General features: G+C 40.4%; 1 protein-coding gene across 3 annotated transcripts in view; it reads left to right on the top strand.

The window, feature by feature from the left end:
• The window catches only part of utrn (utrophin), a 140,861-nt gene that overhangs the window by 106,357 nt on the left and 7,036 nt on the right, over positions 1 to 27,468 (top strand). For all 3 annotated transcript variants that reach the window (XM_034900315.1, XM_034900314.1, XM_034900316.1), the window contains 9 exons: positions 3 to 175; positions 1,598 to 1,754; positions 10,888 to 11,017; positions 12,427 to 12,695; positions 13,682 to 13,828; positions 17,050 to 17,128; positions 18,506 to 18,566; positions 24,683 to 24,744; positions 25,641 to 25,715. In XM_034900315.1, coding sequence (XP_034756206.1) covers positions 3 to 175; positions 1,598 to 1,754; positions 10,888 to 11,017; positions 12,427 to 12,695; positions 13,682 to 13,828; positions 17,050 to 17,128; positions 18,506 to 18,566; positions 24,683 to 24,744; positions 25,641 to 25,715 — 1,153 coding nt within the window. The remainder of the gene's footprint in view (positions 1 to 2; positions 176 to 1,597; positions 1,755 to 10,887; positions 11,018 to 12,426; positions 12,696 to 13,681; positions 13,829 to 17,049; positions 17,129 to 18,505; positions 18,567 to 24,682; positions 24,745 to 25,640; positions 25,716 to 27,468) is intronic.

Raw genomic sequence — 27,468 nt, forward strand, 5'->3', positions numbered from 1 at the left:
AGGACATCCAGGCTGAGATTGATGCCCACAATGACATCTACAAGAGCGTAGACGGGAACAAGTCGAAGATGGTCAAGGCTCTGGGCAGCTCAGATGAAGCTGTGTTCCTCCAACACCGACTGGATGACATGAACCAACGCTGGAGTGACTTGAAGGCCAAATCAGCCAACATCCGGTCAGTAAAGCTGATGTTTGCTCTAGTGTTTGTTGTCATGCAACTCAAATTGCAGTGTTGTCTTCTTTTGCTGCTCCAAATCTGTAAAGACAACCATTTTATCTCTCAGTTCACAGTTTGAATTATCCAGTGAATTGCACATTGCAGAACTGAGTTCCTAAGTGTAATTCCCGCATAATTCCTATGTATTTAATAAGAAAACAGAAGAACAGAAAAGACAGCTTGTGAGGTTAAATTTGCAAACACCGAATCAATCTCTAAGAAGCCAGAAATATTTCAGATTTTTCTCCACTCTGCAAAAGTACATCAGCACAAATCAATAGTAAGGGTTAGTCATGGCCACTATACCCTGTTAACACACCAACACACTTCACTTTGATTTTAACTCATAATATATCCCCCTTAGTGATGACTTGGGCATTCACTCCTCACAGCTCATGAAAAGAAAACAGTCCTGTTCATCATTCCAACATGACTTTCATGTATTGGAATTATGGAAAACCACCTAAAATAGGCTGTTGTGTTACAGTAGCTCCTGTGTTTCCCATGTCCACCATGGAGCGTAGGGATGAATCACAGCTCTAAAACAGTGGTGCCTACAGTTCCGAGGAAGAGACAATGCTTCATCAGGCGCAACCTTGGCATCAATAAATAAGACTGGGGATGCAGTGGGTGAAGAAAGTAAGGGTGGAAGTGAAGTTGACAGGGCCAGATGGAGACGTTCAAAGACAAAGATGAGGAGGGAGGATTAAGGGAAGCAACAGAGGACACAACAAAGCTTCAGGGGCAGGGGGAAAGGTTGCAGAGGCTGAAGTGAGACTGGAGGGAATAAAAAAAGTTTCAGGAAAACTGTGCTGGAAAGAGTTTGTGGGTCAAGGTCAAACAGTGCATAATAGGCTGGACTTGTTCCACAGGAAAACAAGCGAGACCGTGTGGGAGGTGGGGTATCGTGTGTGTTAATTGCATACAGCCCATTATTCCTTAATTGCAGTACATGTGTAATTATGGCTAACTCAGCGACCGGCAATAGGAGGTCTCTGTACACAGAATTCAAAAACATTAGAGGAGAGGAGGAAAACAAAAGTGCTTCCCAACACATATTGAATGCATGCTACCACCTACACAATAAGCAGCCAACTGTGTTCCCTTTTATAAATAACATACTGTACTCCAGAAGGGCAGCAATCTCTCTTGAGTGGTCAGCAATTACACAGGTTTTGGAGTAATACAAGCTTTTTTTGTTGATTTCACCTTTAATGTTTTTATAAGCTATAAGCCTTTTCTATAATCTGTTTCCTAAAATTTGTAAATATTTGTGGCTTTACTTCAGTGCCTCTTAAATAGACATGGATATGCTTTAATAGGGAGTCTGAAAATACACACAGTATAATAATAGTTTCAGTGAATGGTGTATGTTGCCAGTGCCCATCTGGAGGCGAGTGCTGAGCGCTGGTCGCGTCTGCTGGGCCTCCTAGAGGAGCTGTGGAGGTGGATCTGCATGAAGGATGAGGAGCTGGCCAAGCAGATGCCCATCGGAGGAGATGTCCCCACCCTGCTGCAACAGCAAAACCACTGCACGGTACGTTCTGTCGCCAAAGGCAATGCTCCTGCTACGATTTGAATCGACAAGATGAATCATACCTTATCCCTCATTGTTTTCTTCTGGTTTCCAAACAGTCACTTTTTTGAGATTTTCACAGAAGAGCAAACATTTCTAGTAGAATAGTGTTAAATATGTTAAAGCCATACTTTAATGTGCCATTAGACCTTTCTTAAAGACTCTTTGGGTGTACAGACAGTGACATCCTATTCATTTTGGAGAGGTTTACCATTGTTATTGTAAATGGAGTTTGGTGATCTCACATAATGCCTACCCATCTTGACCCGAGCAGGGTTCTAGTTAGCAAGAATAAACCAAAGCAACGAAGTGGGTCAGCAGGGCCTTTAAGTCAAAGGCAACTGACTGAGAATCTAAATAAGCATCATGTTGATAATACGACTTGTTGCACCAAATGCTTGCACTTGGGGGGAATTTTTGGGTCTTAGTAAATCATAATGTTGGCTAGACCTACTCTTTCTGTAAAGTATCCTGAGATAACTTCAGTTAGGATTTGGCACTATAAATAAAATTGAATTGAACTGAATTGAATGACCACCACCATCACCAAAGGAGAAGAACATGCATGATTAATTACTCTAACAATGGCTCTGTTCTAATCAAGTGTCTCAGTAATCCATGACAGTGTGAGCCAGCACACACATTACCAGGACCATGGAAACGAAGCAGTTATATAGAATTAAGCTGCCATTTAATTATTTACACATTATTTGCTAGTCTACTATGACATGCCAAAGTGTTTTCTGTAAAAACAGCCATTATAAACAGAACATAGTAGTTAGTCTCTACAATAATTTAGAATCAATCTGGTCACAGACTACACCAAGCAAAGCATTACTGGATTAGCCTGTCTGAGATTGCATAAGAGACAACGTGTTTTATAATAGAAATAAAAAATTAAAAAAACAGTTGATGACCCAGGCAGCTGGACAGGATATTACAGTACTGGTGCAAGTTTTCAAATCCATTCAGTTACTGTATTCAGAGTCTACATATCTGCTGAACAGTCAGGTCTGAAGCCACAGGAAGATACGTAAAGCGGTAGCACTAATCACTCTGACAATATTAAGCATCAGGCTGGTCAGCACCCTATATATATATATATATATATATATATATTGCAGCTGTCAAGCATAACAACACCATGATGTTGTTTTATGTCTCCATGGCTAATAATAAGCAGTGTTGTTATGGTCACTTAGCAGTTAACATGCACAAAACAAATTTGAATGATTAAAGACCAAAATCAAAATCACTACTACACAACCAGTGTTGTTGTTCCTTCTATTTCATTCCTAGAAATGTTGTTATGTATCACACTTATACTACACTATGTCATTTATTCTAACAAGCAATCGATACCTTCATTGTGCCTGCCCATTCGCACCTTTGTCATCGCTGCTATTTGCTATCTGTGCCCACTTTAATATTTATTGTAACTACTGGTTATTGTGATAGTGCATTGGCATGTAATTGCTTTTAGATAAATGACTCACTCTGTGGCTGCTGTTGATTCGCAGTCCGCTGGCTGCCACCACTGTTGATGTTGCTCTTGACATTGTAATGCATTTCTCCGCACTCCGTTCGACACACTATTATTTTCTTCCCCAAAACGCCTCGAGAGTAAACATGTGCTGTTGTGCTTGAGCGCAGGATCACAGACACATTGCGATAGATAAACAGTCACCCTCTGGGAAATGCACACCTCCATCACACATGTGTACCAGGGTTGTATATGATGCTTACTACACCCAACAAAAGCCCATTTATGTCTGTGTGCATGTGCGTCTACTTTAAGGATCTGTAAGGTTTTATTACAGTTTCACAAACAATTCTTGGCATTACTTAATTGAAAAAAGCAGAAATATAATATGTCCTTAATTATAGGGAGGTGACTCCAACACACCTCAATACTAATACATTGAGGGAGAAGAGAAGGAGTAAAGAAATAAAATGAAAAAGGAAAATAAGTTTTGACATGGGAAGATAAATGGAAACAGAATAATTACACATTTGATACAAATCTATAAACTTTAGGAATTCTAAATCTCATCCTTCATTAATTGAAAAAGGAAGCATTCTCTGACATTAAAGACAAAAGATTAATAACCGCAAATAACTGATCTACTGTAGAGACAGACTGGGGCTCTTTGCACTGTCAGACAATCAATTTCTTGGCCCCTGTAATGCCTGCTAAGTATAGTCTTTCAATGATTTAATGAATCATCATTCAAAAGCAGAACAAGATCATGGTTATAAGCTTATATTATGCTATTAAAATATTGCTGCCAGGGCAATGCCAGAACACGTCAATATACTTTATCCAGGGAGCAAGCCACTACAATTTGGCGAGGATCTGGCCCTCATTATACATGTCATCTGTGAACAAAAGAGATGTGTGTGTTATATATATATATATATATAGATAGATAGATAGATAGATAGATAGATAGATAGATAGATAGATATCTCTTAAAAAAAAGTTTTAATACAAGATTTTTGTAGGATTATGGGGGAAAAAAAGATACATTCTGTCAGGTAATGGCTGGAATCAAGGACCCAATATCTGTCAGTTTTGGCTGTGTTTTGCGGCATGAGTTGACAAACAACTGTCCAGGTTAATCCACATTTATCCTCTTAGTGGCCAGGTTGGCTCAGTGGTTGAGCACACATGTACTGAGGGGTTTATGCCTTGATGCAGAGGTCCAGGGTTTGAATCTGAGCTGTGATGATTTCCTGCATGTCTTCCCCCCTCTCTCTCACCTATTTTTTGTCCTGTCAAAAATTAAAGGTGGAATAGCAAAAAATAATCAACAAGAAAAAATATATATATATTTGTCCTCTGAGGTGATTTTGAGGTGTGCACTTTTCTTCTTTTCGTCTTTTTCTTAAAACCTGACAGAGAACAGAGACAGGCTTCAACCCAGTAGATCAGACAAGGTCCATTAGATAAGGAATGGGACAGAGAGTACACAATAACTGAGAACACAATCTTGCTGCATCTCTACTTTCTCCTTCCTTTTCTCATTACCCTCTTTCAGCTCTTCTGTCTCGCTTTCTCCTCTGTGGCGTCTGGGCTGCACTTGGTCTCCCTGGCCTTTACATTTCCTTTCTTTACAGTCTTTTTTTCGTGCACTCGATCCTCTCACCATTCTTTGTTCATCTCCAGGTCTTCAGCTTTGAGAATGCTGGACAAGAAAATAATGGAACAGGGGAGTTGACGGCTCACTTTTCATTTTGACTATGGTAGATTTTTCCCTCCTCTTCCTTCTCCTCTGTTTTCTTAACATATTGGCCTGTAGTTCTTGCCGACCCTGAGAGGGATGTGGGGGTTGAGCAGCACAAAGAGCTGCAGCTTTAAACACGTCATGCTCTATCACTTGCTTACACCAACAAACATGCACACACATGCAGTTCCCTTGTGCTCATGCATACATACACACATACACTTTAGTCACTCAGTCAGTGTGACGTGGCAAATGTGTGTAGCTTTATGGAAATTGGAATCTATTAGGGATGGTGGGCTTAGGAGGTTCAAATGGTATTTTTTCCCTCTTTCTGTTCTGAGGGAGAGATAAAAGAAGAAGGCTAAGCCACTTAGCCCAACAGAGAGCAACGGATATTGCTGTTATTAAAGAATCAGAGGGAAGAAAAATGTGAGAGAGCAGTGGTCCGAACAGTTGAAGAAAGTGATAGACAGAGAGTGGCAAACAGAGACAAACTGAGAGTGAGAGAATAGAGGAAGAATGAGAACGAGAAGAGGTGGATACGGTATAGAAGAAGAAGTCTGTTTTCAGGATATTTAGTTTCTAACAAAATTGCTGCATTAGATTCTACCTGAAAGAAGTTCTTTTCATTTGGAAACTTGCAGGAGGACTTTAAAAAGTGTGCTCCCTCCTCTGTCTATAAATCTGGGTCTGTGTCTTTTCCTGCTAAAATGGCTGTAATAGCATTTATTAATCACACATTCAATTATCCAACAAAAGTCTTCCGTCAGCATTCAGCCGATTAAACTCATCAATCTTCTTCATTAAATTAGCAGCTCCAAAAATTGGGAACAAGAGGCCAAGTGCTTGTGGCCATTTGTAACAACTCTTATCTTTCCGCAACAGTTGGCTTTTTTGTCCACATTGCCTGAACATTGCAATCTTTTCAAATGCTCCTCCAAATGTTTCAAAATGAGTAAATATGAATACAATTCTATTTACATTTATTTCACTTGGTTTCCTTAGCATTATCAATATGCTTATGCAGGGCCCATTTAACTTGTCTAACGTGAAGAGGGTCTAATAATCCACTACAGAATCTTAATCATTATGCCTGCATGATTGATTAGCACCATTTGTAGCTGAATGGACAGGTCGTAAAGGAGAATGAAATGGATTAAAGTGCTGTGCTGGACTTTACCTTATCTCTTAGGAACTTTTTATTTAAACTCACAATTGCCTCGCCTCACTTGTAATTGTTTGTCTGCTTCCTTTGCATTTGTTGAACAGTCTGTAGCCCTGCTGGTTGAATCCAGTTTGGTTTTATTTGAGTCAAGGACATGGCTTACTAATTGTTACAGCTTTATAGTCCACTATAGTGGAAGATGTCACTACATCTCAGTAGTATAAAACATTAAAGCTGCTATAATCAATATTATTGTAATAACATTGGATCAAATGGGAAAGGTGTCACTCACAGTGATGAACCCACAGATACTTTTAATATCACCCAACTTTAAAGTTCCCTTCAGCTCTATTGAGCATTTTACTGTCTTTCACCGCCTTGTTTTGGTTTTACAGCTTGCACCTGTTTTGTTTCAGTCTCTCACTGTTCTCATCAGCCTTGTTTTCAGCCACAGTATGAAACTATTTTAGCAATATATTTTCACAACCAACACTAAGCTGTGCCTGTCCAGCACCAAGCGGCAGACAGAATACATATTGGAGCATTTAGGAGCAGATATTTTCCCTCGGGAGTTTTTGTAGACTAAAAAAAAACAGACCTAAAAAAGAAAGTGAGTATTGGACATTCAAGTGGACAAAAACATGACTCTCTTGCTCAATGTGTCCTGGATGTAGAGATAAGCAGCTGTTGCTAGCAAGTTAAAAGCCTATAATATGTCAGTGTTTCTATTGCTTCGGAATGACAGCCTTTTTGAAAATATTCTTTTTTTTCCCCAGGAAAACAGAAACAGAGCAGAAAACCTCTCTTCAATGGGCTAAAATCCATGTAAATCATTGCTGTTGCAGTAACATTGTAAAATAGATATATCCAATGCATATTTGAAAGAAAAAATTGATGTTTTCATTATTTTTTATGATGCAGTCTGATACATGTGGGTATTTTACTTATTTAAATATGGTTAAAGCTGGAAGCAGTAGCTTAGTAGAGCTTTTCAAAGAGTATGATTTCCAACAAGAAACACCTACAGTATCTTGAGCTGTTCGAAGATCACAGTAGATGTTAAGGGCTAAGGAGCAATGAAATGTTCAGACTCTGAGGCACTTCTATTAACTGTGTAATCCAATGCAAAATCTAACATTTTCCTCCTCTAAAAATACTTTTTGTGAAAGAAATGTTGACAATTTGTAATTTAATTGAATGTTAGTGAACCCTTATTTTGAATGCTCCTTGAGTCCCAGTCAGATGCTATTCTGATGTTGACAGCTAGTACTGTATATTGTAGTGGTTCGTTCGGGAGGCTTATTTTCCTCCTGGGAGAAGATGAGGGGTGCGGTAGTATTGCAGAGAGCCTGAGATAGCGTGGTTTTGAGAGCAGGAAAGAAGCATGTTTGGCAGAGCTCTAAAAGTCGCTGTGTTGTGATGTTATCTTATCTCCGCCACAGCACAGGGCACATGGGGATAAGAGCTTTCTGTGTTACTACAGCCACACACAAGCACAGACCTGGACACAAAGCGCCCCACACAGACACAATCATCAAGATACACAAATCCACAACCAACAACCAAGGTCACAGCCACTCATTCAAGAGCTGCTGTAAGTATTGTGGGACTGACCAGAGTCCTGTCTCCTCTGGTCTTCATAAATCAGAGTGGCCCAAACCATAGTCTCTACTGAAAGCATATTAAAGACTTCCCACCTTTTATGTTTCACAAAGACTGCCATTTCTTATCACTCTTAGGCCACCTGAGAAAGCTTTTTTCTTAACCTGAAAGCTGTACATGTGTTTGATATTTACCTCTCATGCTCCCTGTGAAAAGTGTGTCCTTGTGTGACGCTGATAGTGTAAGTACAAGTGTGAAGTTTCACTAAAAAAACGCGTTTTAGTATTGAGGCAAGGTCTTTGGTGTCGTCGTCTGCCTGAACTGCAAGGATGCCCAGTGGCTGGATAAAAGACACCGTTTTTAACAGAGGAGATTACTTGGTACTTTTTGTGTTGCCACTGTTACAACCTTCTGTGTATTTATCTGTGTCACTTTGGAGCCAGTTAAGTAAAGGATGATTTATGGGAGAACAGTACTGTCATACATTTTGAACATTTATTGTAATAGTACAAATAATACGGTATTAAGCAAACTAGGGGTGTGATATATGGTTATTAATATAATTATGATAATATTACTTAGGATTGAGGTCATTCTTGATCTTGGAAACCACAGTTGACAAAGTAATCTCACATCAGGCTCTGTGTCGAGAATAATTTATGCTGGACAACTTTTGTAGAACAATAAAACAATAGGATCAAACCATTGCAGTATGATTCTGCTGAAAGTTGATAAACAATAATATTAGTCCTGAAACAGTTGATTAATGGATCAGTTGTTTGACAGAACATACTAGATGATCAATTATTTGTTCAAAGCATTTACAAACTCTGGTTCCAGCCTGTCAAATATGAGGCTTCGCTGATTTTCTCGGTTTCAGATCAATGTAACTTGAATATTTTTGGGTTTTGGACTGTTGGTTTACCCAAATTAGCAATTTATAGATGTTTTTTGTGTCACAAAACAATTAATTGTATCCAAAAACGAATCAGCGCTCCAATTAAATTTAAAAAGAATTTTTAGTTGCAGCCTTAGATGATATTGAATAATAACCCAGCCTAAAGCAAACATTCAAAAAATTTGCAGGGCACGCTGCATGATCTGTATAGTCTTGTACTACATACAAAACCGAGCCAAAGCAGGTACATATTTTGCCAGTAGCAGCAGTCTGATTTTCTGTTCCATCGGGTTGTAATCAGGCGTCTCTGATTTATCCAACCGGAGATGTTTCCAAAAGGATGTTGTTCATGCTCCCACCGAGCCTCTATCTGTGATTTGCAGGGAAATAATTTATTGTGACTTTGATATCAGAATATTTTACTGTTCTCGCTGAACTCAATATGTGAAGAATATTTGTGAGTAAACAACTTCTTCACACTCAATTAAATCCCTTTCAAACCCCAATTTAAGCCAGCAACAAGCCTGAGTGTGGGAAAAAGTTTGTTTCTACTGGTAGTTGTCCTCGCAGCTTAGCTTCCAACCTTTCTTTCTTATCTCTGCTCCACATACACACCTCTTCTCCTCCTCCTCCTCACTCACCTCTCATTTACTTTTATCTCTCAAAGTTCCCTCTCTGAGCTACCTGCCTATTATGTTTCCTCTATGTGAGCTGCTAGGAAATCATTGGAACGGAGCAAACCATTTATTAGGTGTAATTTAATTTGTTTTCAGCAGGATTCTCCATTTCAGCACGAAGGAACATTTGTCGTCAGGAGGCTGTGTGACATTGTCATTGCATTGGTTCAAAAATGTAACTTTTACAGAAACTTACTCCCTGAAATGAGCTATTTTTTTCAACTAGAACAAAAAGGAGGAAGTACATCTCAAGGCCTGTGAGCAGACTGTTACATCCCACCCTCACATTTTCCACTTCTTTTGTTATCTCTCCAGATGGCACTGTATATACGATCCCACTGAACCCAGCATGTTATCATCTGCTGCTCAGTCAGTGTTGCATGGCTGCACTCGTCTGTTTGATAAGTCTAAAAGTGTGAGACTATATCAAAGTGAATCGTCCCATCTAATCAACTTGCCTCGTAGCCTTAAACTACATTGCCTCTTACAAAGCAATCACACACTCCGATAGGCACTGAAGTCCCCAGGGTCACACTTATATTAAAACATGAATAATTATACTATTACACGCCATGCTTACCCCCTCTATTTAGTTTATATCCTGCTTTGAGCTGTGGCAAGGATGACTAGTTGACATGAGGTTCAGAAAAGTGTCTTTTTGTACCTTTTTGACTTTTTGTATTAGTTTTTCTGTACTGTAGGACCTGGTAATGTTGGACCTGGAGTGTGTGTGGATGGCTAAATGCATGTGTGAGCTGCCTTTGAAGAAGATGAGCAAGCCTTGATAGCCGACATTGCTAGCCAGTTCTGTAAAGATAACTCCTGCAGGGTTATAGCTCCCAGCGACTCACTTCTTTCTGCTGATCACTCAGCTAATTTCACACCGACCGCAAGGAAATGCCCGGTTTGACCTTGTACTCTCGCCTTGAATCGCATCTTTTTTCTGAACTTTTTCTCCCGCTGACACTCCAAACATAGCTGCTCTCTACCTCTTGCTTTCCCTCTCCGGCAGGGAAGAATGGGACAGTGTTTTCTTTTGCAGCAATCACCTAATTAGCCGTTGAGAGTGTTGTTTATCTCGTCCATAAGTTGAACATAAACATCTGCTCTTGTTCTTTGTTTGTTCGTTTGAGTGTGAATTAATCATAAGTGGCTCTTTCATAATGTTATAAAAGTCAAAGCTGATTTAAGCAGAACTGGTTAATTAGTAGATATTTCTGTGAGGGGAGCAGCCAATTGGATACCCCAACTCATTCAAAATACAATAGGTTCCGTCGAAGTTCATTAGCGCTGACAATATAAGGAAGACGAGAGTCAAACAAACAAATACATGCATTATTTATCCCTTTCTCAAATCTATTGTTAAAAATAAACTCTGCATTGCAAAATCTTAACTGGATAACATGGGATACATCTTTTGCATTATAATCTTAACAAAGGAACAAAGTCATTTGTTTTTGGTAACACTAACATTTACATACAACTCAAAGCCCCTTTAACCCAACGCTTTGCATTTATCCTGCAGGTACTACGGTCAGAACTGAAAGAACGTGAGCCCTTGGTGATCACTACTTTGGATCAAGCACGAATGTTTCTCGCTGACCAGCCCATCGAGGGTCCCGGAGAGCCACGCAAGAACCTGCAACCAAAGACAGGCACGTTTACACTTTCCATAACGACAAAAACATACTCCCTATATAATAGACACTGTGCCATTACTGATAGGTGCAGGTGTTGCATAACTATGATTTATACATATATAAAATGAAACTAATTGTTTTGTGGGATGTTGCCAGGAAGTAGTAGGCATGCCAAGGACACTGCTTTTTTCGTTCCACTGTGTGAATTTTTCAAGCCACTATAGTAGTGGATGCATTTCACACATGGTGGGTGAAAAAAGTGCTACTGTACATACTTTATGAATGAATGTCCTGTGTCTCACCCCCATTCGTCAGGCAAATGCCCTTGTAAACTCTTTTTTAACCAGCTGGGAGAACCCAGATCCACATGGTGTCTGATCCGCACATTCTGTACCAAAATGCATTTAGACATTCACAGCGAACCTGTCTGGTTGCCTTAAAACCAAATGTAAGGACTTATTTGGCCCAGTTTGGAGGTTAAATTATCTAGAAATACCATTCGCTAAAGTCTGAGCTGATTGTAACACCAATATCTAACAGATATATGCGCTGACTCATTCAGCATTCCCTCTCTGTATCTGTCGGATGCTGCAGGGAAGTCTTGGTTAAGTCAGCACATTTCACTTCAAACTAACACCCTACTGTGTAAATAATTAAACCCACCCAAAGGTCTGCGTAGGGGTGTGGCAAGACTTCAGAGCACATTCTGATAGGCTTGTTGCCTGTGATCTTTGATACGGATATTAAGGCCTCGTCTCGTTGTATAAACCGATTAAAAAGCTGATCTTAGATCAAGGGCTGCACTTGTTTAATCAGTGGAGATGGGATATCTTGTAGCGACTATGTAGCAAAGTATTAACAACTTCAAATGTCTTACATTGTCTTACTTACTTAGTAATTAAGGTTTGTCAATTCTACTAAATTGACTTTAAGGGTTTCTAAGGACCAGGAAAAACCTAGTCTGTTATTAAGATCCGTTTTCTCTTTTTTAAATACCTTCTGCCCTCCTCTTCTCCCTCCTCATCTTGAGTTCTACTTATTTGCATGAACTCAGCTAATATCAGACAAAAAGAACCTGAATAATGGAAAGTAATGTGCAGGGAGAGGGGAAATGCCCAAGCAAGCCTTATGCTGTACCTTAAGATGTCATTTATTTTTTTAAATAAGTTAGGAACTTCATGTCCTTTGGAAATTGAATGGTGAAAAATTAGGGGAAATGAAAGTGACACTTGAGTTGAGTCAGAGAATCTGACATAAAATAACATCAAGAACATCAATAGAAAAAAGATTTTTGGTCAGGATTATAGAAAATATCCCTGGCGATACCATGTACTTTTTATGGAAACTAAGTATATATAAGATGCATAAAAATGGTCTTTATCAACAAAATAACTTCCCTCTCTCTCGTACTTTTCTTGCTCCAGATCTCACCGCAGAGGAGAAGGCCCAAGGGTTGGCCCGGGCCATCCGGAAGCAGACCGGCGAGGTGAGGGAGCGGTGGGAGCGTCTAAAAGGACACATTGGTGGCTGGCATAGTCAAGTGGAGCAAGCCCTGGAGCGACTCCAGGAGCTGCAGAGCTCCATGGACCAGCTGGACCTGCGGCTGACCCGGGCAGAGGAGACCAAGGCTACCTGGCAGCCTGTGGGGGATCTGCTGATCGACTCCCTGCAGGACCACATCGACAAGACCATGGTGAGTCAGAGTGTCAGCATTACTGTTGTGTGCATTATTGCCAACACACCATACACATCAAGACATTAGGTCAGAAGTTTGATTCCCCCACCCTTCTGTACATCATTACAGTATGCAGCACTGAATCGATTTATCTCTTTTCTTTAACTTGTGGGATCTTATACTGTTTAGCACCAACTGATGTAACAGTAAAGTCGGTGCTGCCAATTGTAATTTGAGTCAGTAAAAGTATCAGCCAAAATTACACATCCATAAGAAATTTGCATTCAGCAATGCGAGGGGGTTCAATTTTCCACCTCTGCTTTTCTTTTTCGAACAAAACCATTTGATTTCAAGATTGACTTTGTCTGATGACTCATTGTTGTTTGCAAATGCCACTCATTAAATCTTTTCCAAGTCCAAAATACAAGTAATACATTTAGTTTACAAGCAGAAAAATTATGACAAATGACAATTAACATTTTTTTTGTGGCGAAGGAGAAATGGAAGACAGAGGAGGGGCACCAAAATAGTCAATTAGTGGTTAATAGGTTTCAGAGCAAAGGAAAACTCCTTGACTGTATCATTATGAATACTGTATATTGTATTGATGCAGTGTAGGAGTTGCCTTAATATAGGCAATAAAATAGGCAACACAGCTATTAATGTGGAAGCAGTCTTCTCCGGTAAATGACACACACACAAAGGATTTAGGCATTAAGTTTACATTGACAGCCACAGTAGATACTTTAAATGGATATCACAGCACAACAAAACTCAATATAAAACTCAACAAGTGTCAGATTAGACATCATAAACATATATTCTTTTTAACAGCAATTAAGATGAAACTTAAGTTAACCGACATTCCCTGATACAGGAACTCAGTTATTGTTTGTAAAAGCACAGACATCATAATTAAGTAATAAGTTAGCCTAAGTTTATAATTGTTATACAGTTACAGTATAAATGTTTCACTCTGCAACAACATTAAACATTCTGTTCAGACCTTCAGGGAGGAGATCGCCCCGTTCCGTCAGGATGTAAGAATTGTCAATGAGCTTTCTGCAGAGCTGACACCGTTGGACATCCAGCTGTCCTCCACTGCCTCCAGACAGCTGGACCAGCTCAACATGAGATGGAAACTACTACAGGTAGTTTAAATCCTCCCGTATCATCTACCCATGTTAGAGCAGACATGTTTTTCCCACACATACCTTTTTCTTGCTTTCTCTTTGGTTCTCTGCCCCTTTTTTCCCACAAAATGTTGTCCACTCTTGCCTAAATGAATGCCCGTTTCAATACATCTTGATACTCTTTCTTCCTGTTCCTTCATTTTCCTACTGCCTGCCTGTGTGTCTCGCTGTGTGCATGCGGATTTCACTTTGTGTCGGCCAATCACACAGGGGACTGCCAGTTGTCCTTCTACCTGTGTACCGGTTTTATTTTAACGCAGCTCTGTGCTCAGTGGACTCTGTCACAGAACACCAGCCTTGGTAGCCTTGCTTTGCCAGACCCTCCTCCAAATCGCGCAGGGGGAGGTTCTGGCTACTCCACATCAAGGATGGGAGGAAAACATGCTCTGGTTTAGTGCCATTTCTTTAAACCAATCACAATCGTCTTGGGCGGTGCTAGGCACCAAAGAGAAGCTGTGGTGCCGCTGCAAAATAGACTTGGAAAGAACTTGTTTTGGTGGAAGATGTGTACGTTTAAAAGTTGTTTTAGTCGTGCAACAGAAATTTCAGATTGGACAGACAGTCTAGCTATCTGTCTCAATTAATGTCCTGGAGGGAAAGGTGTGGAGGAATCTCTTTACAAGTCATCCGAAGGAAAGAGAAGGGATGTTTGGTGTGAATTACGGAGTTAAATCCTTTTATCTTAAGATTGTATGTATCCATCCATCCATCTTTGTCTCCTTATCCGCATTTGGGTTGCGGGGGTAGCACCTCTAGCAGGGGAAGTTTGTATGTATGTACAATTCAAATCAGCGGGCGCGTGAGTTTATGTACTTTCCGACACATTCTCCTCGTCAACCAAGGTGAATGGTCCCATTTCTTCATTTGTTTACAATGTGTCCTCATTAGGTCTGATTTAAACATTAGCTCTGTTTTTCTTTTAATGATTGACAGGTTATCTGATCTTTAACATATGTACAGTCGTTTCTTGGATTATAACAGAGGTAGGTGCTGAGAAAAGATGATGTCACAGTATTTTGAGCCTTTAAGATTATATACCAAGGTGGCTCGTGAGGCCTTTGGTGCGCAGTGGTAGGCTGACTGTATACAGACCACACCAGCCAGCTGTGATGGCGTGTGTTTGAATTATACCAGGCAGCCAAAAATAGAAGACGATTTCAAAGACACTGTCATGGGAACTTTTGCAGACTTCATTAAAGTTTTTCTTGTATACAGCCACGTGACATTGTTGCTGTCAATAAATAAGCTGGGACGGAAAAAATGAAATGAAATCTTGGAAGGAAAGCCCTTTTTAAGTGTGACACTGCCGCAGAGAGAAACTGGGTAGCCTGCTGATATAGCCCATACTGTACACCCACTAATAATCTTTCTGCTTGGAAAATGACAATAACTCTGAGTCAGAGGAGGGCAGAGTTTCAGTGGACTGCACACTCCTCTCAGTTGTTTGCTCTTTTTATTTCTTTCAGTCTGCAGGAAGGCGACAGTTTCACTAATAAGCCAGGTCTGACTGTGTAGTGATGATTTAGTTTTAATATGCAGACAGCTCCCATCTTTCTTTTGGTGGGACAGTGGCCATGAAAGCCATTAGTGGAAAAAAAGAAAATGAGTTACTGGCCTTTCTTTGCCTGTTTCCAGGATCCCTGTGTGGACATCTGGCGTGTGTATGTGCAAGCGTGTGACTCAAAATTACAGACTGCCAATACTGTACTGCTAGTCAGCCTGATGGAGTAAAGCAACCCCACATCCACATAGGGCACAGGTGCACTGCCTGAGAGGTCAACTCACAGCTTTCACCGGGACACAGGAGTGATAACTCAAAGCTTTATGGAGCTCACATTTCACTGAATGCACTGCATGCCAGTTGTACTGCCATTGTTGGGAATCATTATTACCGTAATAATTAAAAATTATTAGCATTCATTAGCATTCTTTGCACCCTGTGCAAAGAATGCTGTGACTTTATTTTTGTCATAAACAGCACCCTGTTTATTTTGCATACAGGGTGCAAAGAATGCCGGAGTTTTACATACAACATGAAACACTACAAGATTCTCAATTAGTCAAGTTTCGGTTTAGTGTTTCATACCAAAAGGTTTTTGACTACTGGATATCATATGTATCTGTGAGGATATCATTCAGATTGCCCACTCCTAACTTTTGCACATGGCATTTGTCTGCTTATGGAGTCTGTTGAAGGAAAGATATGATGTTTATTTTTTAATGGAAGTAAATTTTCAGGATAGAGCCTGACACCACGGCTTTGCCCCTCACCTTCCGCTCTCTTTGTGTTTCCATTCTTAAAATCCCTTTGCTATGAGAAAAAACAACAAACTACTAGCTGGCAATTCAGGCTGAAGTTTTGAAGAAAATATGAGCCATGCAGTAAGGCAGGCCTGCTTGGTTCTTTCAGTGTAAAGATTTACGAAGAATATGTTTACAGCATTTGCTATCTAACTGAAATTTTTGGGACGGATTGGTGGGATTGCTGTAGATGTAGTAGAAGTGCAAGTACATTTGGTAAGAGCAAATTGTGTTTAGCCATGTAGCCAACTAATGTAAGCTTAGTTTTATGTACTGTATGGACAGTTAACTTTTAATATTTCGTATTTTATGTAAAAACTGATGAAGGACTGCCACTGCTGCTGCTGACGTGCTGCCTCCGCTACACGGCTGGTGTAGATCAGGGTGATGCACATTATCCTGGTTACAGCTGTGTTAGCAGCAATTGGTAGAAACACTGGGAACAAGATGTCTTTAGATATCTCTTCAGATATCAGGGCAAGATATCTTCAGTTCAGTTAGTTCAAAGTGATTTGCAACTGTGCTATATACTATACAATTTCTATACAATGCTACACAGTACATATCAGTGAATTGTTGTACAAAGGTAAGTAACATAACAATACATAGATCAACTATATTCTCATTTAAGATATGATACAGTATAAATTAAAACCTCTCCACTTCCAACACACAGGAACACACCACTGTGCACTACAGCTAGGGGAGCCCGTAATAAGCCCTATTTCAACAAACCGTGGTGTGTTCCTTTAATTGCAGTGAAATTTAATTCATTCCAACCATGAGGCAAACTCCAGCAGTTTCAACAGTTTCTCTGAGTGCAACTTTCAGGCTAACAGCTGTCTGTCCTCTTTTCTGTCTGTCTGGTCATCGTGCAGGTGGCGGTGGAGGACAGACTGAAGCTGCTTCAGGAAGCCCACCGAGACTTCGGCCCCTCATCCCAACATTTCCTCTCCAGTAAGTACAGAGCCAATTACGTAATTGGAACATTTTGAGGGGACTTGGTTTGTTTCCACTTAGTTACACTGTTTCACATCCCCCTAATTTTTTTATGTCCCATCTAATCTTTGGCCATAGGCTTTACAGTTATGCTTCACCAGTGCATGTGTACTACACGCACACACGCACACACACACACACACACACACACACACACACACACACACACACACACACACACAGACAAGTTTGCAGACGAGGCACTTCACTCTTGAATAATGCAAGGCTTAATTACAACTCTCCACTGACTCCATTCCTCTTTCTCCCTCTTTAGAGTGGTCATTAGCAGAGAGAGAAGAAACAGAGAGAGTTGGAGACAGAGCTATAGAGAGAAAAAGATAAATTCACAAGTGTGAACATTAAACAAAGCAGCAAGTCTCTCTCTCTCCCTGTGTCTTTCTCTCTAATGCCATTTTCTATAATCATACAGCCATTAGTGTTCTTTCTGCTCCTGCTGATTTGCTTTGCTGTCAGGCAGAGGGACAAAATGGACGGTGTCAGATTCAGAGCAGGTGGTAAGCTCGGCCCGCCGTGCCGTGTCACCATTAGACATGAATTTACCCAGTAAGCCCTGCTGAGAGCTCAGCAACCGCACCAGACAAAATAGCACTCCATCTCTTCTTTCATCTTCAGGGTATGACACTATCTACTCCATCACACATTCCCTCTCATTACACTAGTAGCTTAATATTCCCTCAGGGATCAATAAAGTACTGCGTCCTTATCTTGTCCTATCCATCTCGTATATCTACCAATCTCGCTTAATCTCTTTCTCTTACTGTCTTTTCATCTCTCTATATGAGCGTAGAGAGGCGGGAAAGTAGGAGGGCAATAAATCAAGCAACATTTTTACGCCGTATTGCTCTTGAGAGCTTCTCATGTCTTATATCTGGCAGGTTTTTAACAATGTCATTTTTAAGAAGTCCTTGGTCTGTCAGAACTTGAATGTCTTCTTTCGTATCCACACAGTTTCTACACATAAACCTGGACACTTGGCACCTTTTCTCAGCAGTATTTTTCAGGTTTTTCTCTGTCCTCCCTCTTTCTGCCAAGAAAGCAATACCCATTTACATTGTTTTCTTTCAATTTCATGCACTTTTACATAGATAGACTATATTATTATGGAAGTGTTAGATGTGAGAATTATTTCAAGTCAAGCCCAAACACTAAATGGATTACTGTATAGCATGGTAAAAATGTGCAATGTTTACAGTATTGAGATTGAGTTTCGATTTTGACTCCTTAGATTTTTTTTTCTTTCTCTCTCTCTTTTCTTTCTCTGTCTTTCTCTCTCTCTCTCTCTCTCTCTCGCTCTCTCTCTCTCTGTGTCTGCAGCTTCTGTACAGCTCCCCTGGCAACGTGCAGTTTCCCAGAATAAGGTTCCATATTACATCAAGTAAGTGGCAAGAAAAGGTTTTGATAGCTGTTGTTATATGTTATTAATTTATGATAATTTATTGTTTCTATAAATTTAAGGTATTTTTGTGTGTGTAAGTGTGTGTGTGTGTGTGTGTGTGTGTGTGTGTGTGTGTGTGTGTGCGCAATGATGATTATTCTACACTGGTTGGCATTCACAGCAGAGCAGTCAGAATATTGTAAAGTCTAAATGGTTTAGCTTAAAAAAACACTTCCTTTTGTTTTGTTTTATATTTATCCCATCTCCTTTATTAATGGTTTGGAATTTGTTTCGTCTTTGACCCCTTAACACAATGCATTGTCTATTTCTTGTCATAGGGTGCACGTCTGTGAGGTGTGAGTACTTAAATTGAAGAGTGATTTTCTTGTCTAAGATTGTTTTGACAAATTGTTAGAGGTCAAACTACAATTCATTTATTTTTAGATTAAATCAAAGGTTAGAGAAAAGTCTGAAAAATGAATAAAGTATGTGTAGCAGAATTTAGTCTTTTTCATCACCCTGGGGACATATCTTTTGACCCCTTGGATTTTGTGACCACTGTTGGGGTCTCGATCCCCAGGTTGGGAACCACAACTGAGAACCTGTTATCTGTTGAATGTGCAAGTTTGCAAAAATATCAGCAGAATACTTTCCTTATTGAATATGCCTCATGAGGCCAGGACCTCTTGGTCACGCAAGTTAACGCAATCAAGCCAAAATATACTGAATAGTCATTTAATCTTTTGACGACGTTAACTGACATCTTTGGAGGGAAAATTAAGGGGTTTGTAGAGTTCCAACTGTTAAATCCTTCCCAATCTAGACTAAAATGTGGGCAGTATGATGCAGATGCAGTCAATATTTTTTATTTTATTTTGCATTTAAAAAATTGTTGTAGTTGACTGTGAAATAGCCCATCATCACAAACATTTTTCTGTGTGTGTTCTAATACTTTTTAACCTTTTTTACATAAAAGCTCCCAGTTGTTAGCTACTTTCTGCCCATTTGCTCCTGTGTGTATTTTAAAATTCAAGCTGTTTCACCGGCACATTTCTCATTCAGTCCAGCATTTGCACCTTATTTTGAATAGATAACACCCAACTAAATCCCAAGGCAGCTTCCCCCAATTTTCTTTTAGCAACGATAACAACTTCAGCTCAACATCACATTTTTTGCCAAACAGCAGGTGTCTTATAAAACAGGTAGAGAAAGGATTTCTGTTGTGGCAACCAAGACTGTTCAAGAAGTGTCTGTTCTGAAAGTTTATAGGACCTCATTGTTCATAAATAATTTACTGTAACTGTATGTCAGTATACTGCTGACTAACCAAACCTGAATTCATCATTATTTTGGAAAAATCTTTGGGTAGTAGTTTCAGCTATCACTTGTCAGTCCTGCGTTCTTTGGTTCTCTCTCTGGTTTCTGTTGGGTTTAAGGATGATATAACTGGTGTAATTTATAGGCCAGCCCCCTTAAATCGTCTTGTGGGCAGAGTCTGAATGTCACCATCTCAGTTAAATTGTCAACTAGCCATTTTTTCAAAAAACTCCCATTCTGCCATTGAGTGGAATGTCCTTATGTCTTGTTATTGTTTTTCATTCTGAGATGAATTGAATGTTGTTTGGTTTGGCGGTGTTTTTTAATGTAATTATGCACGGCAATGTATAGCTGCACAAGTTTTGGGTGGACTCTAGGAAGAATAGCTGTGGCTATGGCCCCAGCTAACGGAGATCCCAATAAATCAAATCAAATCAAATCAAATCAAATCATATTGTCCAAAGAACAATAAAACAACAATAAAAAGCTTCAGCCACAAAGATTTACAAGACTAAACTTGTCTCAGTGATAGGAAAAACGTCTCCAAACGTTTGTAATACACAGCATTTAAATTTATGTTAAGTATTGTCAAAATGTAAATTGGTAACGTTATATTAGTATCAGTTAGCCTACAGTTGGGACTGTATTCGAAGACTATTGCTTGGTAGTGAATTAAGGTGCATCTAGACTGCTTATAAAACATTCATCAATCATAAAAGCATCAATTTAGAACCATTGGTTCAGTTTATTGAATCAGTGAAAAGTTTAGTTAATTGAGGATGAGGCCAAGGCAAAACATTTTCTGACAGACGATAAGGACACAGACAGAGATGGAGAGAAAAAGGGATTTAGACAAAGAGAGGGGGAGGGACACCTGTGCTGTGTTTGGGCCTGCCGTTTGGCACTAGAGGGAGATCAGAAATGAAAGCCAGACACGGGCAACAACTTGGAGGACAGGCTCATAACTTTAAAGTCAACTACAGCCTGTGATCACAGATGTGCCCAGCCAATGAACCTGCATCCACCCACTCGCACAAACAAAGCACATGCACAAGGGCATTCACACAAAGCAATACACACACACACACACACACAAAATACCCACAATACCTACAATACACACACGTGCATTTAGACACACAAATAGAGATACACATCCTTTCCCTGGCAAGGCAATGCTTACACCCACCCAAAGATGCATATGAACTCCAACTGGAATCAAACTCAAACTCGCTAACCAAACACACACACCGTTCTGAGCACACACCATATGTTCAGTCAACGCCTTTAGGTTGGTTGGACCAGGTTTTTCCTCTCCATGGAGGCTTTCACATTAAATTGCCTTTCAGGAACAGGAAGAAGACAATTAATCCTCCAAATTTTACCTCAGTGTGTGCTATACACTGCCCTCTCTCCGATCCTGTCTCACACACACACACACACACAACTATACATGCGGGCTGGTGCACAGTCATGCAAACCCACTTAATTTGCAGCTTGAGAACTGAACTCTAAATCCATCTCCAGAACTAATCACACGTTGCTTTCAGTGCTGTGACATCCTTGGGACACCCGTCTTGACACATTCATTTCCCCAAGCCCGTCCTTGCCTCCGCTTCCATCTCCTCTGATACTCTGCCTCTTTTCTTTGGGCTGACAATGGGCCCCTGATTAAAACCGCGCCTTGTCCACCCCCTGTAGTGATGACTTTGGGCGACATATTGGGGGGGGGGGGGAAATCAAATGGCTTCATTCAAGTTCTGTGCCTGCCAACTCATGCTGGCAACCTTACATGCTGTCCCATTTCACCCATTCTGATGCTTCTGGTGAGGGCTCACATGCCTTGTAGGCTTTTTGAGGGGAAATATAGCAAGACTAGATCTCTGTAAAGATTAGAGAAAGTCTCTTTGAGTTCCAAGGCTTTTCTGGATGTGCTGTCTGTCTATGTTGTCATAAAACATTTGGTGGGGTTGGTTGGACCTAACGGAACAGACAGCCTTTATGTACACATGAGTGGACTTCATGCATCCCTTTCTCAGGGTGTTGTGTAGGACAAAATTTGCTTTTAAGAAGAATCTAAAGCCGTTTGAACTGTATTTTAAAAGCAGAATACTGATAACTTTGCGAGGGAAGGGGTTACTTTTTTTAAGAGGAAAAAAAGAGGCAGAGCAGGAGACGTGAAACCAGAGAAAGACAGAAGATGTCAGTTGATGAATGCAGGCTCCTCTCACCTGTCACAGTCTGGCAGGTCACTGTCACCAAAAAAGAAAAGTTCCTGAAATCTTCCAGTGGCTTACTCATATATTTGACTAATTCTGTCCCTCAGGACATTAAAGTAGTATGAGAGTAATCTTTCATCTACACACTTATGATTATTGATGGCACTCTCTCTGTGTGTGACAGCTGTGGAGAAGAAGATGTAGCCAACAGCGTGATGAAATACTTGTACCCGTTTTACTATAGGGCATTGGCATTTTCTCATCTTTTATTGTACCTTTTTGTAGGAAAGACAGAAAGACAAGCATATTCACTAGTGAAGAGGTGAATAAATTGCAAATCCACTTTAACCTTCTGTTGGACTTTGTGGCATTTATATGTAAAAAGAGTCAGACAGCGCAATTCTGCCAGTGTTTTCAGCTTCCCTTGCTCGCTTGTGAGAAATAAATTTCATAAAAACATCTTGTAGAAAGTTATTTTTTTTCCTCACAGTACCTTAGTGGTTACATAAATTTGATATTTTCTCCGCCTGCTGCAGTGGCCCTTCCGTGACCTCATTTGATTTGTTGACGCTTACTCTAGATGTCATTTAATGATGTTTATGAAGGCAGATGCCACAAGAAGTACACAAGACCCTAGCAGCTTCTTCCCCAGACGCCCTTGCTCACAGTTAGCCAGCTCCTGAAGTATCAGGAAAACCATCGTGTTGGTTCATTCAGGCTGGTATTAAAAGTTGTCAATCAAAAAGCAAAGCAGTCCCTATGTGATCTATTCATTTTTGTGTGACCTATTCAACAAAACCAAATTACTGGTGTGAAAGCAACCTTAGACCCAGATGGCCTCATTCTGGGTTGGGGTTCACCGAGGTTGTACTGCTGTTATCCCCAAGAAGATTTCACATATTTGTCCAAAACCTCTGTTTTTGTTTCCTGCTCTTTAATATTATCTGATTCCTCTCTTCTCGCCTGTGAATGTTTCCCACTGTGTTATCTAAACTGTAGCAGCTTTGTAGTAAACATGTCAACTGTTGTTTTTTTTTCCTCCTACAGAACAACAGAAAGATTAATTAGGCATTACAATGGGAATGATTTGAAGGGAAAGTGTTGCGTTCAGTTGAATCTGACAACTCAGTCGTCCTCATTATGGCATTCATGAGTTATGAGTGATAGAAATTTGTGTACATACAGTAAATATTATACAGATTTGTGTAGTGAGTTGGTTGTGTCTCCCATCTCATTATTGTACCAGTTCTATTCATGTCTCGGATGATATACATTTCAGTGACACAAATGTTTATGGTTATAGCTAGCCAGTTGTGGCATGGATGTCTTTCTCCTTGTTGAGAGTTTGTGTGCAACACATAACAGTAAATCCCCTGACTTGGATTCATTGAAACAATCAGTCAGGCAAGCTCTTTGTAATGTTAAACACGAGCCTGTCCTCAGCGCTGAAAGACTCAGACATAAGCAATGCTTGTGCAGGTGTGAAAGGGTTCAGCCTGTATGGTCATTGAATAGTGATGACCGTGTACGAGGAGGGCTTCTGTCGGCCACCTCAGTTCACTGTCAGCACTCCACTTTTACTTCCTGCTGCCTGTCAGTGGAGAGCAAGCCATCACAGAAACCACAAGGGAGCCTCTGCATTCAAAAACAGACTTTTTTTTTTTTTTTTAAACGTCTTCCAGAAAGCTTCTCAAACATTCCACGCAGATCTGAGTGCGGCCTCTGACAGCCAGATGGCTTCTTGAAATACACTCGCAGCCACATCACGACCGGCGAAGCTCAAAAAGATGCACCGATTGGCAGCCGCAGCTCGAGAAAAGTCTGACTCTTTGCTGTCCTGTGTGTGAAGGCAACCGTGTTTGATCAGTTGTAGCACTGTGTTACTTTATTTGTTTTTATAGTGTTGGGTTTTTAGTTAGATTTGGTTTGTTCATGTTTTCTGTGTGTATTTGTCTGTGAGGCTTCTGTCTAAAGCAGAAATGTAAACAGGGAGTGGAGACTAGGTCCTCTTATATTTATGTCCCATGGTGTTTGAAAAGACAGATGCTGTGGTGATGAGAGGGATTCACAGTACGTGTCTAGCTTGGATTCATGTGGAATCTTTGCTTGGTTTGTGTGTGTGTGTGTGTGTGTGTGTGTGTGTCTCTCTCTCTCTCTCTCTTTCATTCAGAGGACTTTTTTGCTTTATGTATGTTATTTATGATTTATGGATTTGTGGAGGAATCTGTAGCCTCTGTCCCAAATTTGTGTGCGATGAAAATAGAGTTCAAGCCATCGACAATGTTTGCACACATCAAGTAATGGTGATAACAGTGATGTTAGCCTGTGTATAATTACAAGTGTGTGTTCAGTTGGCCAGGTTTTTTTGGTGTGGCATTTTGTATGTATGTTTTTGTATACTTTAGTAGATTCCTTTTTTTTCTTTTTTTTGTTATAAGCATATCTGTGATAAGTGTGTGTGTGTGTGTGTGTGTGTGTGTGTGTGTGTGTGTTTGTGTGCGCACCTTATTGGCTCCAGTTCTGTTTCTGTGTCGGCTTGTGTTTTTGTGCTAAATGGTTCTCCTCTGTTGTGTTTTTCAGTCACCAGACACAGACAACCTGTTGGGACCATCCGAAGATGACAGAACTCTACCAGTCACTCGGTAAGACACACACACACACACACACACACACACACACACACACACACACACACAATCACTCAGTGTCTTCAGGTCCTGAAATCATTTTGGCCCAAAATCTTGTAAAAGGGAAAGTTTAAGCTAATAACAAAGAAACATTTTCTCAGTTACATCTATTGATACAGTATCAGGCCACTCAGATAGTTTTGCCGTGTTTTAAGATGTTTTGCATACCGTCATTAACCTTTCCTCCACTGCGAAACAACCAAATATAAAAAAAATGTAATTAAAACTAATTTAAACATTCTGACTAGAAACTATGTTCCTGTCACTCTAGATAATCCATCAAATTCAATATTAACTGTTTTATAGCATTTCTTTCGAAAAAAGGTTCTAATTAAAGGTTTTCACTGTGTATTCTCGGTTTTCTTGTGAGTGGTTGACAAAATCTTGTAAACCCATTTCTCTCTTGTCTAGTTAGTTTAATCCAGTTTACATTTAATTTGATGAAAATTGCACCTTGATCTTTTTGCACTCTCTTTTGCTCCCTGTTCATAGCCATATGCATGTGTTTGTCCCAGTAAATAGTATGGCCGTTCTTTAATGAACAGCCGGATAAGTAAAAAGCTGTGAAACTTTGGGAGGGTTTGCTGCAGGCCAGCAGCTCAACAAATAGCTCCGGCCCCCACTGAGACCCATAATTACTAACCTAATTAAGCAGTCCACGTAACCCACCGCTCTCCTCGGCCATCTCCATAGACAATAACTAACAAAAAGTCAGCGTTCATAGAAGACAGAGGTCCTGCTTGTGTTGCCCATTAGGCAGACTTCTGTTGCGCTTTGTTTTCTGATTTGCTGCCTCTTTTTTCTTTTTATCCATCTACCATTCATCTTTCTGTCTCTCTCCCTGCTCGTAGCGGACTTGAATAATGTGAGATTCTCAGCATACCGAACAGCCATGAAGATCCGCAGACTACAGAAAGCACTGTGCTGTAAGTAAGACACACACATTCATTCACACCTTAAAACCTACAGTCGTGGTCTGCTTCCTTTGAAGTCTGGGTGCAACGAGGGGATGCAGTAATGATTTGAAGCTTTGCCAGAACTGCGCAGGAGCCAAGGATATTTTGGCTTTAAAATTACACACACTGTCAGTATGCTTGTGTGTGGATGATTTTGACTATGTCACAGCTGGTGCTTGTGTTAAGTATGTTGAGCTCAGCCTCATTCGGTTTGCACAGGTGGGATTTTTTAGGCTGTCCTTTAAAAAAAAAAAGATTTCTCAACACAAAATCTGCTGTTTTGATAATGGTGGCTATTACCTAGTCTCAGGTGGCCATCAACCCCATCATCACGCACACACACACACACACACACACACTGCAAGTGCATACAGACTCCCCCTTTGAGAGGTTTAAATCCAGCATGGCAACACCTGCTTGTGCTCAGCACAGTGTAAAAATGGTGACAAATGTTAACTATTATCCAGCTGTTGACATTATTAAAGCAACACACACTGTGAGCTCACACTGCTCATTTACATCCTGCTGTTTGCAGGAAGTTTGCTCCGTGTACATGTTTGAAACAAACAGATGATGTATACTATGCCTCAAGTAGTAGTGTATGTGTCTGTGTGTTTGTGTGTGTGTTTGCAGCATAGCCCTGTGTACCTGAACCGTGGGTATCAAAGTGTGTTATTGTGTTTGTTGGCTGTTAATGAGTTTGAATGATGCAGGCATTTTAGTTTGCTATCTTGTATTGGCTCTCTGATCGCATGCGTGTGTTTGTGACAGGAATGCATTAGCCTGAGTGATTTTGACTTGGGGCAATGCAATTCAATTTCATCCATTAGATTAGAACAGTTACAGCGCAAAACATGCACATACAAACACACATATACAGAGCAGCAGCAGAAGGATCAGTAGTTATTAATAATTAGCCTGTGGAATCTTTGCTCTGAGACCTGTGTGTTTGTGTGTGTGTGAGACACAGACTTAACCCAATTAGACATTTTATAGTATCCCTGTCATGTGTGTGTGAGCCATTCTCTCTCGGGCACACATACACACACACACACACACAAACACACACACACACACACACGCGCGCCAGGGATACTATAAAATGTCTAATTGGGTTAAGTCGGTGCCAGGGGGCTGGTGAAGCACAAATGAGCTTGCATGGCATCCGGCTAATGTGCCACGGCCTCTCATATCTCATTGCTTCATGTCTGTGTGTGAAGAGAGAATGCTAGAGAGAAGTGAAGTCGTGCTTTCTGACAGCATGGCTGCAGTGCTGTGCCAGCTCTATGTTGATACACCCCAGTAATTAGAGCGGTCTGGGGAGCAGGGGGTAACATAAGGCAAGGAGCTGTGGAGGGGTTGACAAGGAGCACATAACAGGGCAACTGAGGAGATTTAAGTGAGGAGAAAAGGTGAGAAGCATACATGCTGCAGGAAAGGGAGTTTAAATGGTTTGTGGAAAAGGATCAGAGGGAGAGATTCATTTAGAGCAATAGAGGCTTCGTGCCTCATGATAACCTTTTGTCCATTGTTTCAATCTTAATATATCTGTTAAACGTTTTTGAACCTCCTGCATTTTAGTATGTGTGATGGAAGTAGTGTACTGTATTCAGTACCCTGAAAATAGAAATGTACTCAAGGGGGAAGTCTATATAAGTTAAGAAATGTTTGTGACATTTATTTAAGCAATGCTCTATACACTGTAACAGCCTTCATTTTGGTC

Source organism: Etheostoma cragini, chromosome 18, assembly GCF_013103735.1.
Source record: "Etheostoma cragini isolate CJK2018 chromosome 18, CSU_Ecrag_1.0, whole genome shotgun sequence".
NCBI classification, from domain to species: Eukaryota; Metazoa; Chordata; class Actinopteri; order Perciformes; family Percidae; genus Etheostoma; species Etheostoma cragini.